The sequence below is a fragment of the Pholis gunnellus genome (assembly GCF_910591455.1).
Source record: "Pholis gunnellus genome assembly, chromosome: 24".
Lineage (NCBI taxonomy): Eukaryota > Metazoa > Chordata > Actinopteri > Perciformes > Pholidae > Pholis > Pholis gunnellus.
The window spans coordinates 1,278,611-1,292,920 of record NC_136551.1 but is presented as its reverse complement, the minus strand read 5'-3'; the positions used below and the strand labels follow the sequence as shown (position 1 = coordinate 1,292,920).

General features: G+C 41.6%; 1 protein-coding gene across 1 annotated transcript; it reads right to left on the bottom strand.

Annotated features, from left to right (window-relative positions):
* Positions 1-5,612: 5,612 nt before the first annotated feature.
* On the bottom strand, positions 5,613-9,698 carry LOC306715485 (uncharacterized protein). The gene is made up of 9 exons (XM_079185877.1): positions 9,291-9,698; positions 8,802-9,065; positions 8,448-8,702; positions 8,119-8,370; positions 7,766-8,023; positions 7,332-7,625; positions 6,977-7,246; positions 6,757-6,840; positions 5,613-6,652 (listed from the first exon to the last, which is right to left on the bottom strand). The coding sequence occupies exons 1-9, from the start codon at positions 9,623-9,625 to the stop codon at positions 6,586-6,588; spliced, it is 2,079 nt and encodes a 692-aa protein (XP_079042003.1). The 5' UTR covers positions 9,626-9,698; the 3' UTR covers positions 5,613-6,585.
* Positions 9,699-14,310: the final 4,612 nt, after the last annotated feature.

The window sequence follows — 14,310 nt, the reverse complement described above, 5'->3', positions numbered from 1 at the left end:
TCAACCGGGTGCCACGCGTCACTCACTGTCAGCTACTTATCTCGGTGAGCTATCCCTGAAGCTCGAGGCCCGTTCGTTCTGGGCTTTGTTCTCCACACTGCTGCTGTATGAGCTTCTTCAAATCAAACTTCCAGACCGCGAGTCGAGAACCGGGCAGCATGAGAAAACCAGGAATCCTTACCGCTTGACCATCTATGACGATTTTAACGCTAATGCTAACCTATACTAAGTAAACGATGTAAAACATGCAAACATTTAAAGAAACACAAGGTTTGATAAAATACAACATTATATACACAGTTAGTAAGAATAATTTAATATCTAATATCTTTAATATCTTAACATCTAAATTATTATTTTAAAATATGTATTCTATATGTAAAATAAAATATGTATAGACTCGCGGTCTGGAAGTTTGATTTGAAGAAGCTCATACAGCAGCAGTGTGGAGAACAAAGCCCAGAACGAACGGGCCTCTAGCTTCAGGGATAGCTCACCGAGATAAGCAGCTGACAGTGAGTGACGCGTGGCACCCTGAGGAGAAGGGATCAAATCCAGACTCTGGTTCAGGAAGGTCCGGTCTGTTTCCACCACCGATTAGAGACACCACAACTGAAGATGACTCATAATGTGATCTGGTGTTTTATTTGTAAATGTGCAGAACAATCTCTCATTGTTGGAAAGTAGCTTAAATGTTATTTTTTTTCAGAGGTTTTCTGTGTTTCAGAGCTGAGTGAAGGCGGTGTGACCAAACAGCTCAGTCAGTTAGCAGACTGCTCAGAAGACCTGAGTTCATGAGCTCGCTCCTTGTGAGGTGCAGAGATTTTTGAGTGAAAGTTCCGACACAAGTGGTGCGCGACAACATGAGGTGAAAGGATGAAAACCCTAACTGTGTTTCAGGAAGGTCCAGTCTGTTTCCTCCACACATGTGAAACACTAACAACAAAGCTGAAGCAGCTTTATAGAGAAGAGTGATAGTTTATTTTTGCAGATGAAAGTGTGACGCTGCAGCAGGTCAGCGTGTCAGATCCGATGGCTCAGGTTGATAGAGGACTGATCAGGAGTCTGGAGGTTGTGGGCTCGATCCCGGGGTGCGGTGAATTTTAAAGTCCAACAGCAAAGATGAGGAAGTTAAATATTCTATGAAGATGTACGACTTGACGCAAGTGAGGCTGGGTTATGAGTGACTGGAGGTTATGAGTTTGTACCTTCAGTAGTGCGCTACATGTTTAGGTCAACCAGTCAAAACAGAGGAGACAAATATGCAATGAAAAACACACACATGAGTGTCAGATCAGATAGCGTGAGGTGATGGACGACTGCTTAGAAGACAGGAGGTTGTGGGTTCAATCCTTATGTGGTGCAGTGGCTTTTGAGGTCTAACAGCCAAAGGAAGAAGTCAAATATACCAAGAGAACAGTTCAAAGCGTGAGTGACTTGATGGTGTTGTGACACAGTTCCCGGTTTGGATCCCGGGTTCGCGGGTTCGCTCCTCCTGTGAGGACGTCAATGTCCACTACCCCGGTTGAGTCGAGACGTCCGTCTCCTCCCGGGTTTTCAGAGAAGTGAACGGAGAGGGTTATGGAAGTTTTGTTTATTGAAAAGTCAGCTGTCAAATTTTCAACTTTTGAACCACCCCCCACTCTCTCATTTTAGATCTCAGAGCAACCGCACAGCAGCAGAAGACGACGGGGTTTCTGCTCTTCATCCACGTCAAGACGACGACGTGGATGAAGAGCAGAAACCCCGTCGTCCTCAGGTCTGGAAAGTCTGCACTCATCTGAGGACAAAAGAAGAGAAGACAACATTAGAAATGACATCACATACATGTATTATTACTACTGCAAAAGTTATCAACGTTTTATATCAGTACATTTTTATGGCAAACTATATTATGACTATTAAAAACATGACATTTCCAATGAATACAATGACATTTTTATGACGGACTATGTTGATTTTTTTAATAACATACAATACAATTTTAATTTGAGGACTTTTTACGATTTTTTACCATATTTGAATGAGATATTATACCAAAATCTTTACAACATACAATACATTGCCATTTATTTATGATATACTATACTCTTACTTTTTATGAAAATCTTTATGACATACTATACTTTGCCTTTTTGTGATTTTAAATGATATATACTTTACCATTACTTTTTTGTGACACACTATCAAATCTCTTGACATTTTTGAAAGAAATATTTCATAACATTCTATGTAATTCCCCTGGTTTCATTCTACACAAACTATTATTAAAAAAGGCAAAAATGCAATTAAAACATTTAAAAGATCAAGATGAAGAGAAGATTTTGCTTTACTGGTGTTTCCTTACTCTGCAGGTTGGTCCAGCATCCTCTGATTGTCTTGGACTTCGTCTCGGAGGCGGCTGAGCAGCTTCTCCAGCTGCTACTCCAGCACTTTCTGGAGGATGGAGACACAAACAACACATCACAGACACACAACCGTTCATATATAAGCAGCATGTGTTTCGACTGTTGCGGTTTACAGCCGTGTACAGATGGTGGTTTGTTTCTCAGGTCCATCTCTCCTCACCTTGATGTCCTCGTCTCCATCCAGTCTGCTGCTCCTCGCCCCACACCTTGAGTCTTCTCTCTGAGAACCAACAGAAGAAGACAAATAAAATGGGCTGTAATGTCAGCTTGAGGTATTCTGAAGTCCGCCTCAGTCCACAGGGAGGCTGTCACGGTAGACGAGCGATCGATCAATATCGTGTCTTGTGATCGCAGCCAGCTAGAGAGACCAGATTCTACTGTGCATGTGTTGAACCCCCATGATAGATTGACATCCCCTCTTAACTCCCCTTAGCTGGCCTACAAAAACGCGTCATCCCTGCAACACTATTATTCCATATCATTTATGAAGTACGCCCTCTAGTGTTCAACGCAAGGAAGTGCATCTCTGTGGATGGTTAGAAAGCCAACTCCGAAATAAGAAAACAAATATTAAACCGTCCAACTTTTCACTTGCAAACAAACGGAAAAATATAACTGTATCCAATAATCAAGACGAAATTAGCATAACATGCAAATATACCGTACATTATCACACAGCAAGATAGTCCACACACAGTCCACAGGTGCCTTGATTAAGGTTAGCATCACCTCTGACAACAACAGCAGAACGACTATAACCAAAAGCCCCTGAATGTCATCGTAACTCACAGGTAACGTTAGCTGCAGGTCTCCCGTTTCCTCTGGTCCTCCATTCACAAACTGTCGACACGCGAGCAGTGACCGCTCAGGTTGTTGTCCGCCATCTTGGATGCGTCATCAGGTGAGCTCGTCCACCTGAGCTAAATAGTGATGACCTCACAGGAAGAGCGCGTCATTCAGTTGGTCTGTGTAACGTTCCTCTTCTTCACAAACCGGAAGACTCCACCATAGTTCCCACGGACCGTGTAAACACCAGTCAACTTGCAACCATCTATGAGATGAAACGGAAAATAAATCGTCAATATAGTAATATTGAAAAGGAAAAGTAGCATACTTGTCATATAAGGCCTACAGGAATTATTTCTTCTCATGACATAAGTTTGACAGCGTTTAGAGGGGTAAATGTTTGTTAATCAAGTAACCAACTCAGGTAAAAACAGCTCCAACTTCTATCACTAAATATGTTGTCCCACCGGTGAGCCTCTTATTGAGGAAGAATGGATGAGACTTTATTCTACGTTAGTCATGTTTTTTCAGTCTTTAGCACTGAAATACACTCAAAACTCTCCAACATGCGCTATATTATGTACATCTCTCACCTCTGTTTTACACATGTAACGAGATCATTATGTTTATAGCAGTATTTAAGCAGTTGGTAATGTTAGGCAATGACAGAATCATGCATGAATACTATACAGTGCATCATCACACAGCAAAGGAAATTAATTGGTAATTTAACTGCAAGCAGTTTCATTGTTTAAGTAAACTAGTTTCTTAAATTCCACAATCTTTATACGCTGTTGTCCTCACCCTGGTTACCGATCAATAAAGGGCTTAAGAAACATTTGCATTCATGGGACTTTATTCTTTTAATTCTTTCATATAACAATGGAGCATCTTCAAGTGCTGTGTGGTTTTGATTTAATCCACACCAAAAGAGGAAAAGATAATATAACTTTATTTTTTCAAACATATTCTGTATTTAATTTAAGACGGTTGATTGAATATTTCAAACAATTATTCTTATAAGTTTTACTTTTTGTGGCCTGTAACTATAACGTCACCTGCTGCACCAGAATAAGTGCGTAGCTCCTGTTCAGATTATTGATTTTAAAAAGTTTGATTAATTTTTTTATGTTAACTTTGATAATTAGTTCTTTGATTATCTTTCATTTTTTTCCATGGTTTATGTAGCCGTTTACGATTGTTAATTTTGTTTTGTTCACCGTTATTCACGCAACTATTAACGCAGCTATTTATTCTGTTTACGCAGCTATTTTAGCATCTATTCCTATGTTATCTATATGCACATACACTGGTGAACGAGGAGGACTTGAACCCGACACTGGCGCCTTTCGTGTGGTGAACAAACCTCCTGCGCCGCCAACACAAGTACACACATGATGCTTCTCTTTGCATATTTGACCTTTTCATTTTCAGATTTGGACCTAAAAGTAACTGAACCACATAGGGTTTGAACACACAACCTCTAGCATTTAAACCCGTGTTATATCACTATAAGCTAACTCACCTTCGACACTTTAACATAGTTTCATAGAAGATTTTACTCCTCTTTGTTCCTTTGTCACTTCTGATCTAAATATCGTTTTCCAATCAAACTCATGAGGATTTACCTTTTTTCTACTCGCTCCCCTTTCATTAAAAATGTTCCTCAGAGACACACCTTCTTTGTATTTTTTTGCTCAGACAAACCAGCGAGCCCACAGCCGTCGTTAAGACAGTAAATCTGCATATTTCCCTCTTCTTCAACAGTACAGTCACTTTACGCACAAGTAGCCCAAGGAAAGACAATATCCAGCCTCTTTTCAATTATTTATTCCCACATCACTCCTAAAAGATGACAAATGCTCATTCTGGACCATTCCCCCAGCTGGGCATGCAAGTGCTCATTAGTTTTAAAGAAGGTTAATCCATTTAGGTTTTGCATATTGATATGCCAATTATGTCTAATCGTGGAATAGGCATCCGTCAAGGTAATAGTGCATAAACACATGCAAGAACATTAGGGAGAAGTCAACGTTATAATAAAGTAGGTGTTAATTGGTGAAGGAGGACTGTCGGCTAACTCGTGTGTGTAATGTACAGCCGGGTGAGGAGGGAGGAAAAGGGGGACTCATCACATTTTTCTCCCCCAAAATCCTGTCATTTTCAAACCAATATTCAGAGTACAGTGCAAAGTATGAATTATAGATGTAATATCCAATGAGGCCACAAGATGGCAGCAAACAGCAACTTTTAAATCACATCAGTGGCTTCATGGAACCAAGTTTTCAGATCATGTTCCACCATCCCAACAAGCTGCAGAAGTAGAACATGATGTTCAAATCAGATTTGTGTCTTTAGAGATTAAAGGGTTGGTTCACAGTTTGTTGTAAAACAGTAGTAGACTGAAACAGGCTGTAACATTCCTTCTGTTCATATAACATATATCATAATGATGTCACTGCCATGTTGTATACTTTTTAAAAGACACTCCACAAATGTATAATATAATGTGCTTCAAAATGATAAGAGCCCAAGCAGCTCACATATAATGCATGAACTGATATTTATAATATTTTGAGGGGGATTCCTCAGATGCAATAAGCACCTTTAAATATGTCAGCGATTGTGTGAATGCAGGAGGTTTGACGGATGACTCTGGCCTCACTTTGAGTGGAAACAGAGGCTGCTGGGCCTCACTGAGGGGCGGTTACACCTCCACCTCCACCTGAACATTATGCTTGAGGCTGATTTAATTTGGTGAACTGGGAGAGGATGAGTTTACTCTACCTGGAACCAGCCAGACTTCCTCCTCCCTCCTCTTCCTCTCAGGGATGTGGTCTTCTTCAGGGTCTCCTCTGATCCACCGCTGTGTGGAGAAACACTGGAGACACAAGAAGCTGCCACCTGTGCATCTGTTTTCAAATATTATATCAAATGTTGTATTACATAAATATATTACATTCAAATATAAACCAGTAGGTTTCTGTTTTAAACAATGATTTATTGCTGCAGTTTACAGTAAATGAAGTATTTTAATGAGGAACAGAGAACGAACAGAGACAATGACCATTGTCTCTCTTTAAAAGATCAACCAAAAATACATTTACATTGTTGTTTGTTATTGCATCATTACTTTGAGATGATTAAAGTCTTCAATACATACATTATGCCGACTGGTGACATTGATAGAACAGTTATGGCCTCTACTTGTTTTGCCAAAATACAGAAATAATTGAATCCTGATCCCAACAGAACTATTTGATGAATCTCACAGGGTGTCCATCAGCTTGAAGAATAATCTGTAGTTCCTCCATAAGTATCATCAAACCAGCTGACTACTGTAAACACAGACAGAAGACATCAGCACTTCACCGCCACACCGACGACGGCTTCACCAGATTTCAAAGCGCTCGTCTTTCTTAAAGGATGTTCTGTTCATGATGTGGTTCCTGAAGAGTCTAGAGAGAGAGAGAGAGAGAGAGAGAGAGAGAGAGAGAGAGAATATGATGGAACAGGGTTCACTGATCTGTGAGAACTGTGTGGATTAATGCCCGGTACTCACCGCACAGTGACCATGGAGGGGTTGATGGAGACCAGCTGGAGTAAGTTGTCAGTGGAAGCATCAGTGATGTTGTTGTGACTCAGACTGGAACACAGAGGAGCATTTGAGACTTTATATGTGGAGATTCAGGTTTATTCGTAGGGTCACTGTGTATCTTTGAGCTGACTACCTGCGTCACATAGATTTCTGTCACATGAACACATTACAGATGGACACTCACTCCAGGACTTGTACTTTGTGCAGATGTGTGCTGAGGTTGAGCAGCAGCTGGTCCGTGAGCTGACAGTGACTGAGGTCCAGCTCAGTCAGCCCCTCAGAGAACTCCAGCATCAGGGACAAAGCTCCACAGGCCCTCTGATCCAGTGTGGTGTGACTGAGGTCCAGCTCTCCACCCAGGGCTCCACAGAGGGACACTGCCCGTCTCACTGTGTCCCTCTCACTGTTCACAGGAAGCAGGGACAGCAGCTGGAGGAGGACGGCTTTACTGGCTCTAAACAGGAGAAACAGAGCAGACTGTTGGGATGAAGAAACATGGAAACAAGCTTCTTCTCTGGTCATTCTGTGGTCTTTCCCACCTGAGGAGGACTCCGTCTAGGACAGGAAACAGCAGGTCCAGTCCGCTGTCCTCCACCTCACAGTCCTGCAGGATGAGCTCTGCTTTCTGGCTGCTGCGTCTCAGGATGGTGGAGACGGCCCTGCAGTCCTCAGCAGTCAGCCTGAGAGTCTCACTGACATCCAGCTCCACACAGGAGGAGCAGGACAGATCCAGCCTGTGCTGCAGGGTCCTGAGCAGGTGGACTGCCGCCCCCTGCTGGGCGTCAGAGGCAGCACAGCTGTGGACAAACCTCAGCAGCAGTTTCCTGTCAACACTGGAGGAAAAATACATCCAACAATCAAACAAATAAGAGAAGCACAAAGGTTCATTGATCAGATACCGAAATTATCTGCAAACATATTCCTCTGTGAACTCTATCCTGAGTGTTGGAGCGTACTGATACTAATGTCTGACCTGATTTGAGAAACGTTGTCCAGCATAAAGAGGATGGACTCTACTTCCTCTGCTGGTACGGAGGTCCACAGGAGGTTCAGTTTAACTCCGTCGCTGTGTCTGAGGGTGAAGAGCAGAGCAGCGCAGTCCACCGAGTCCATCCCTCTGCAGGTCAGGTCGATCTCGTGATGCAAAGACCTCAGTAAACCGGCTACAAGCGGAGCGGCTCTAGCTTTATAGATCTCTCTGATGGCGGTCAACACAAAGCTGGGAGAGAGCCTGAAAGACACCAGAGGTCTCTGTTTAGGGAGATCAAGCCACAACAACACGTATAGACATGATTACACAGGATGATAATAACCCAAATAGATCACCCTTTGAACACAATCCTGTCCAGAAAGGGAAGCAGACGTGTGACGCTCTCCTGTAAGAAGCGGTTCCTCCTCAGGTTCACCGTGATGGTGTGAGATGATGACGACTGCTGAAGCACATAGTGAAGAAGCTCCCAGTTCAGACAGAAGCTGCTCAGGTCTCCACCAACCTTACTCAAGAAGGACCGGGTCAAGACCGTGTCCTGGATCTCATGGAGGAGGGAGAGCAGCTGCTGGAAAGTCTTCTCACTCAGTCTGCAGATAGAAAACGTATGAATATCTGTTAGAAGAGTCCAGGATGAATACATAGCATCAGTATGGAATCCTTCTACCTGATCGTTAGAGGGCCATCGTGAAGCAGCAGTGGGAGGAGACCCAGAGCAGGAGCACAGAACTCAGTCAGGTCTAACCGTGTGACTGTCCAGTATCTCAGCAGGGACGCCAAACTACTGACAACCTTCAACAACACTCTGTGTGACGGCTGGGCTTTCTGAGGGGAGAGAGAAAGCTCTTCCACAGCCAGCCGACGGTCCGCTTCCCTTCTTCTCACCCATCGACACAGTAGCAAGGCCATGTCGCTGGAAAGCCTGGAAATAAAGAAGAATGAAGTCACACAACTAACTGGACTTTCACAGTGGAAAGGATGGAGTCAGAAGAACTAAAGGCAGTAAAGATATGAAGCGTACCTCAGACTGTGTACTTGTGTTGCTCCTCTGAAGAGGAGGGAGGCTCCTCTGACAGACATCTTTCTGGCTGTGAGGATGAGATCCACTTCAGAGCCACAACGTCTGAGAACTGTCCCCACAGACCGGCAGGTTTTCCTGGGTAAGTCTCCCGTTAACCGGAGGCTGAAGCCCAGCAGCTGCAGCAGAGAGGACAACTGCTCGGCCTCCTCTCTGGATCGGACACAGATCAACGAACACACTGTCTGGAAGAAGTCTGGATCACAGCTGAAACAAGATGGATGAAGTGTGAAACCAGCAAAGACACAGTACGAGACACACTGCATGATAAACCATCTCATCAACAATGTCTTTCATCAAGGGTGACATTTAGAGAAAACATAGAGTGTGATGGAGTATTGGCTGTGATATTACACGAGATCAAAATACTGACAAAAGTTTCTTCTCCTTTATATACAGTATTCTGAAATATCCAGTATTCATCAGAGTTACCTGAGCTGTGAGATAAAAGGCAGACACTGTAGGAAACTCCTCACTTCACTCTCTTCATGTGAGCAGCCTATCAGCTTCACTTGTTTCTTCTCTGGTTGGAGTTTCATCACTTCCAGGAGGATGGAGGTCTTTCTCTCTGAGAGGTCTATGGACCAGACTGAAGGAGCTGACTGGAGAACTGACTGTAATGATGGAAGGAGACTCAGACCTGTTTCAGTCTCACAGTCCTTCAGGTGAGAGTACAGATCCAGCAGGAAACCACTCTGATATGTGTGATAATCCTTATTTAAAGGGAATGTTTTGTATGAGCACACTGATGATAACAGCTCCAGCATCTTCTCTCCTGTCTGTTCTCTCTCTGCTGCTGCACAGAACAGATTCCCAAAGAACTTGATTCCTTTAGAACGATCTGACCAGTGATGAATACTGAAATAATAAAGGAAACATTTAGTGATTTGGTTTCATCTGCATAAACACAACAAGTCACTACTGATGGACTCCATCTTGTACATGTGTGTACTGTGAACAATCTAATGACATGTTGACTGAACATCATGTCTGGACTTTGACTGACTCACAACACAAACACTCATCCTGTCTCTGGACTTACTGCAGCTTTGCTTCCTGCTGGTTTAGTTCACTTCATATCATTTGATTTCATGTTTGAGATTTGAGAGTAAAATAAATTCACAATATATAAATATAAATAGTGGAACAACAGCAGAGAGACAGAAGTTATACAACACAACTACATGTTGATGATTCAGAGGACTGACATCTGTTTAATTCATTCATGTTTAACATTACTGTGAAATATAATTAAAAGACATGTTTGTTATTTAATGTGTCAAAAGATATTTTCTTATGTTTTCAGGTTTATTTCTAATCTGCTGAGATGTAAATAAAATAAAGCCAACAGCAGTTTTACCTGCAGGTCTGTTCATGTGTGTGTGATGTGTTATTATGTGTGTATGAGGAGGTATTAGCAGGACTGAGCTACACTGTTCTTATTATTAATATTCACATCCTTTATTATTCTCATACAGGCAGCAGACTGTGACATGTTTCCAGACTTGTTGCAGTTTAATAAGTCACAGAAGAAGCTGTGTCCTCCCAAACTCTTTGCTCTGCTTCACTGGTTCGGTCAGACAGAGACCTTCATTCAGACACGTTAGCTTTACTGACGCTGATGTTTCATGTTGAGCGTCAGACGACTAGAAGCATGAGTGAGTGGTTTGACACGAGGTGCACTGGAGTAAGAGCATGATTATACTGACTCTGTTATTTATTGAATGGAGATCTACTTCTGAATGAAGAATGCATTCTGAATCACAACACCACAAATCTGACTGAAGCGTTTTAGTGCTGCAGCTGGTCGTGGAGAAGTAAATATGATCCACTTTAGTTTAATAACTGTTGGGTTGTTTAATCTATAATAAAAACTCATGTTTTATCAAATCATGTAAAGTAAAAGGACCTTACCTGAGCTGTGAGATAAAAGGCAGACACTGTAGGAAACTCCTCACTTCACTCTCTTCATGTGAGCAGACTCTCAGCTCCACTTGTTTCTTCTCTGGTTGGAGTTTCATCACTTCCAGGAGGATGGAGGTCTTTCTCTCTGAGAGGTCTATGGACCAGACTGAAGGAGCTGACTGGAGAACAACTGACTGGAGAACTGACTGTAATGATGGAAGGAGACTCAGACCTGTTTCAGTCTCACAGTCCTTCAGGTGAGAGTACAGATCCAGCAGGAAACCACTCTGTGTGTGATCATAATACTGATCATATTTCAAAGGGAATGTTTCAAATGAGCACACTGATGTTAACAGCTCCAGCATCTTCTCTCCTGTCTGTTCTCTCTCTGCTGCTGCACAGAACAGATTCCCAAAGAACTTGATTCCTTTAGAACGATCTGACCAGTCAGGATCAATACTGAAATAATAAAGGAAACATTTAGTGATTTGGTTTCATCTGCATAAACACAACAAGTCACTACTGATGGACTCCATCTTGTACATGTGTGGACTGTGAACAATCTAATGACATGTTGACTGAACATCATGTCTGGACTTTGACTGACTCACAACACAAACACTCATCCTGTCTCTGGACTTACTGCAGCTTTGCTTCCTGCTGGTTTAGTTCACTTCATATCATTTGATTTCATGTTTGAGATTTGAGAGTAAAATAAATTCACAATATATAAATATAAATAGTGGAACAACAGCAGAGAGACAGAAGTTATACAACACAACTACATGTTGATGATTCAGAGGACTGACATCTGTTTAATTCATTCATGTTTAACATTACTGTGAAATATAAATAAAAGAGATGTTTGTTATTTAATGTGTCAAAAGATATTTTATGTTTCCAGGTTTATCTTTGTGTTGTTGTCTCAGAGCCACATTGTTCCATTAATATTATTCACTTCATTGAATTATTCTCATACAGGCAGTAGACTGTGATAACTGTGATGATACATTATTACTGAACTGAGACATTATATTCATCTTTATCTACATTATGTGTATTTGTGAATGACAATTAACTATTTTAGAAACACTGCAGATTATGAAACAGGTTTTCTGACAAACCTCTGAAGAAGAAGCCACATGTTATAATTAAATATCCAGTATTCATCAGAGTTACCTGAGCTGTGAGATAAAAGGCAGACACTGTAGGAAACTCCTCACTTCACTCTCTTCATGTGACCAGTCAATCAGATACACTTGTTTCTTCTCTGGTTGGAGTTTCATCACTTCCAGGAGGATGGAGGTCTTTCTCTCTGAGAGGTCTATGAACCAGACTGAAGGAGCTGACTGGAGAACTGACTGTAATGATGGAAGGAGACTCAGACCTGTTTCAGTCTCACAGTCCTTCAGGTGAGAGTACAGATCCAGCAGGAAATCACTCTGATATGTGGGATCATCCTCATCATCATCATAATTTAAAGGGAATGTTTTGTATGAGCACACTGATGATAACAGCTCCAGCATCTTCTCTCCTGTCTGTTCTCTCTCTGCTGCTGCACAGAACAGAATCCCAAAGAACTTGATTTCTTCAGAACGATCTAACCGGTGATGATCAATACTGAAATAATAAAGGAAACATTTAGTGATTTGGTTTCATCTGCATAAACACAACAAGTCACTACTGATGGACTCCATCTTGTACATGTGTGTACTGTGAACAATCTAATGACATGTTGACTGAACATCATGTCTGGACTTTGACTGACTCACAACACAAACACTCATCCTGTCTCTGGACTTACTGCAGCTTTGCTTCCTGCTGGTTTAGTTCACTTCATATCATTTGATTTCATGTTTGAGATTTGAGAGTAAAATAAATTCACAATATATAAATATAAATAGTGGAACAACAGCAGCGAGACAGAAGTTATACAACACAACTACATGTTGATGATTCAGAGGACTGACATCTGTTTAATTCATTCATGTTTAACATTACTGTGAAATATAATTAAAAGAGATGTTTGTTATTTAATGTGTCAAAAGATATTTTCTTATGTTTTCAGGTTTTATTTCTAATCTGCTGAGATGTAAATAAAATAAAGCCAACAGCAGTTTTACCTGCAGGTCTGTTCATGTGTGTGTGATGTGTTATTATGTGTATATGAGGAGGTATTAGCAGGACTGAGCTACACTGTTCTTATTATTAATATTCACATCCTTTATTATTCTCATACAGGCAGCAGACTGTGACATGTTTCCAGACTTGTTGCAGTTTAATAAGTCACAGAAGAAGCTGTGTCCTCCCAAACTCTTTGCTCTGCTTCACTGGTTCGGTCAGACAGAGACCTTCATTCAGACACGTTAGCTTTACTGACGGTGATGTTTCATGTTGAACGTCAGACGACTAGAAGCATGAGTGAGTGGTTTGACACGAGGTGCACTGGAGTAAGAGCATGATTATACTGACTCTGTTATTTATTGAATGGAGATCTACTTCTGAATGAAGAATGCATTCTGAATCACAACACCACAAATCTGACTGAAGCGTTTTAGTGCTGCAGCTGGTCGTGGAGAAGTTGTTGGGGAAAATCTAAATGACTAATGATGAGGTGTGCTTACAAAGCTTGGTGTCCTTTATGTGTACTTGTTGTGTGAACTTCCTCTGACATTAAGCGCCACAGCTGTTTAGTCTATCCGAAAGAACACTCAGCACTGCTTGTAATGGTAAATAAAGTTGTAGACGGCGTCAATACTTCATGACGTCTTCAGATGATAAAAGTGACCTTTGTACAAGAACGAATTGTTAAAGTGTCCCGATACTTAGAATATGCTGAATGAAGGCAATTTGTGTGTGTTATGCTTTCGTGACGTATGTTGCCTGTGACACTATTGTTTACTTGGTATAAATATCCGAGGCTCAGAGTCAGACCTCTGAGCAGCCTTGATCCATGTATACTGTATGTGAATCAACTCTGTCTCCATCTTGCAAGAATAAATGGCCTGTTTGATGATTTTCTATCAGTCTCGGGTGAATTTTTCTAACAGAAGTAAATATGATCCACTTTAGTTTAATAACTGTTGGGTTGTTTAGTCTATAATAAAAACTCATGTTTTACCAAATCATGTAAAGTAAAATGACCTTACCTGAGCTGTGAGATAAAAGGCAGACACTGTAGGAAACTCCTCACTTCACTCTCTTCATGTGAGCAGATTATCAGATCCACTTGTTTCTTCTCTGGTTGGAGTTTCAGCACTTCCAGGAGGATGGAGGTCTTTATCTCTGAGAGGTCTATGAACCAGACTGAAGGAGCTGACTGGAGAACTGACTGTAATGATGGAAGGAGACTCAGACCTGTTTTAGTCTCACAGTCCTTCAGGTGAGAGCACAGATCCAGCAGGAAACCACTCTGATATGTGTGATCATCATCATCATCATCATAATATAAAGGGAATGTTTCATATGAGCACACTGATGATAACAGCTCCAGCATCTTCTCTCCTGTCTGTTCTCTCTCTGCTGCTGCACAGAACAGATTCCCAAA

Bases quoted from the DNA above. Each gene is read 5' to 3' on its own strand.
- LOC306715485 (XM_079185877.1), bottom strand. From the start codon at position 9,625: ATGCTGGAGCTGTTATCATCAGTGTGCTCATACAAAACATTCCCTTTA. The intron at 8,371-8,447 runs GTAGAAGGATTC...TTCTATCTGCAG, and splicing joins GATGGCCCTCTAACGATCAG to ACTGAGTGAGAAGACTTTCC. The intron at 7,247-7,331 runs GTGGGAAAGACC...TCTCCTGTTTAG, and splicing joins CTAGACGGAGTCCTCCTCAG to AGCCAGTAAAGCCGTCCTCC.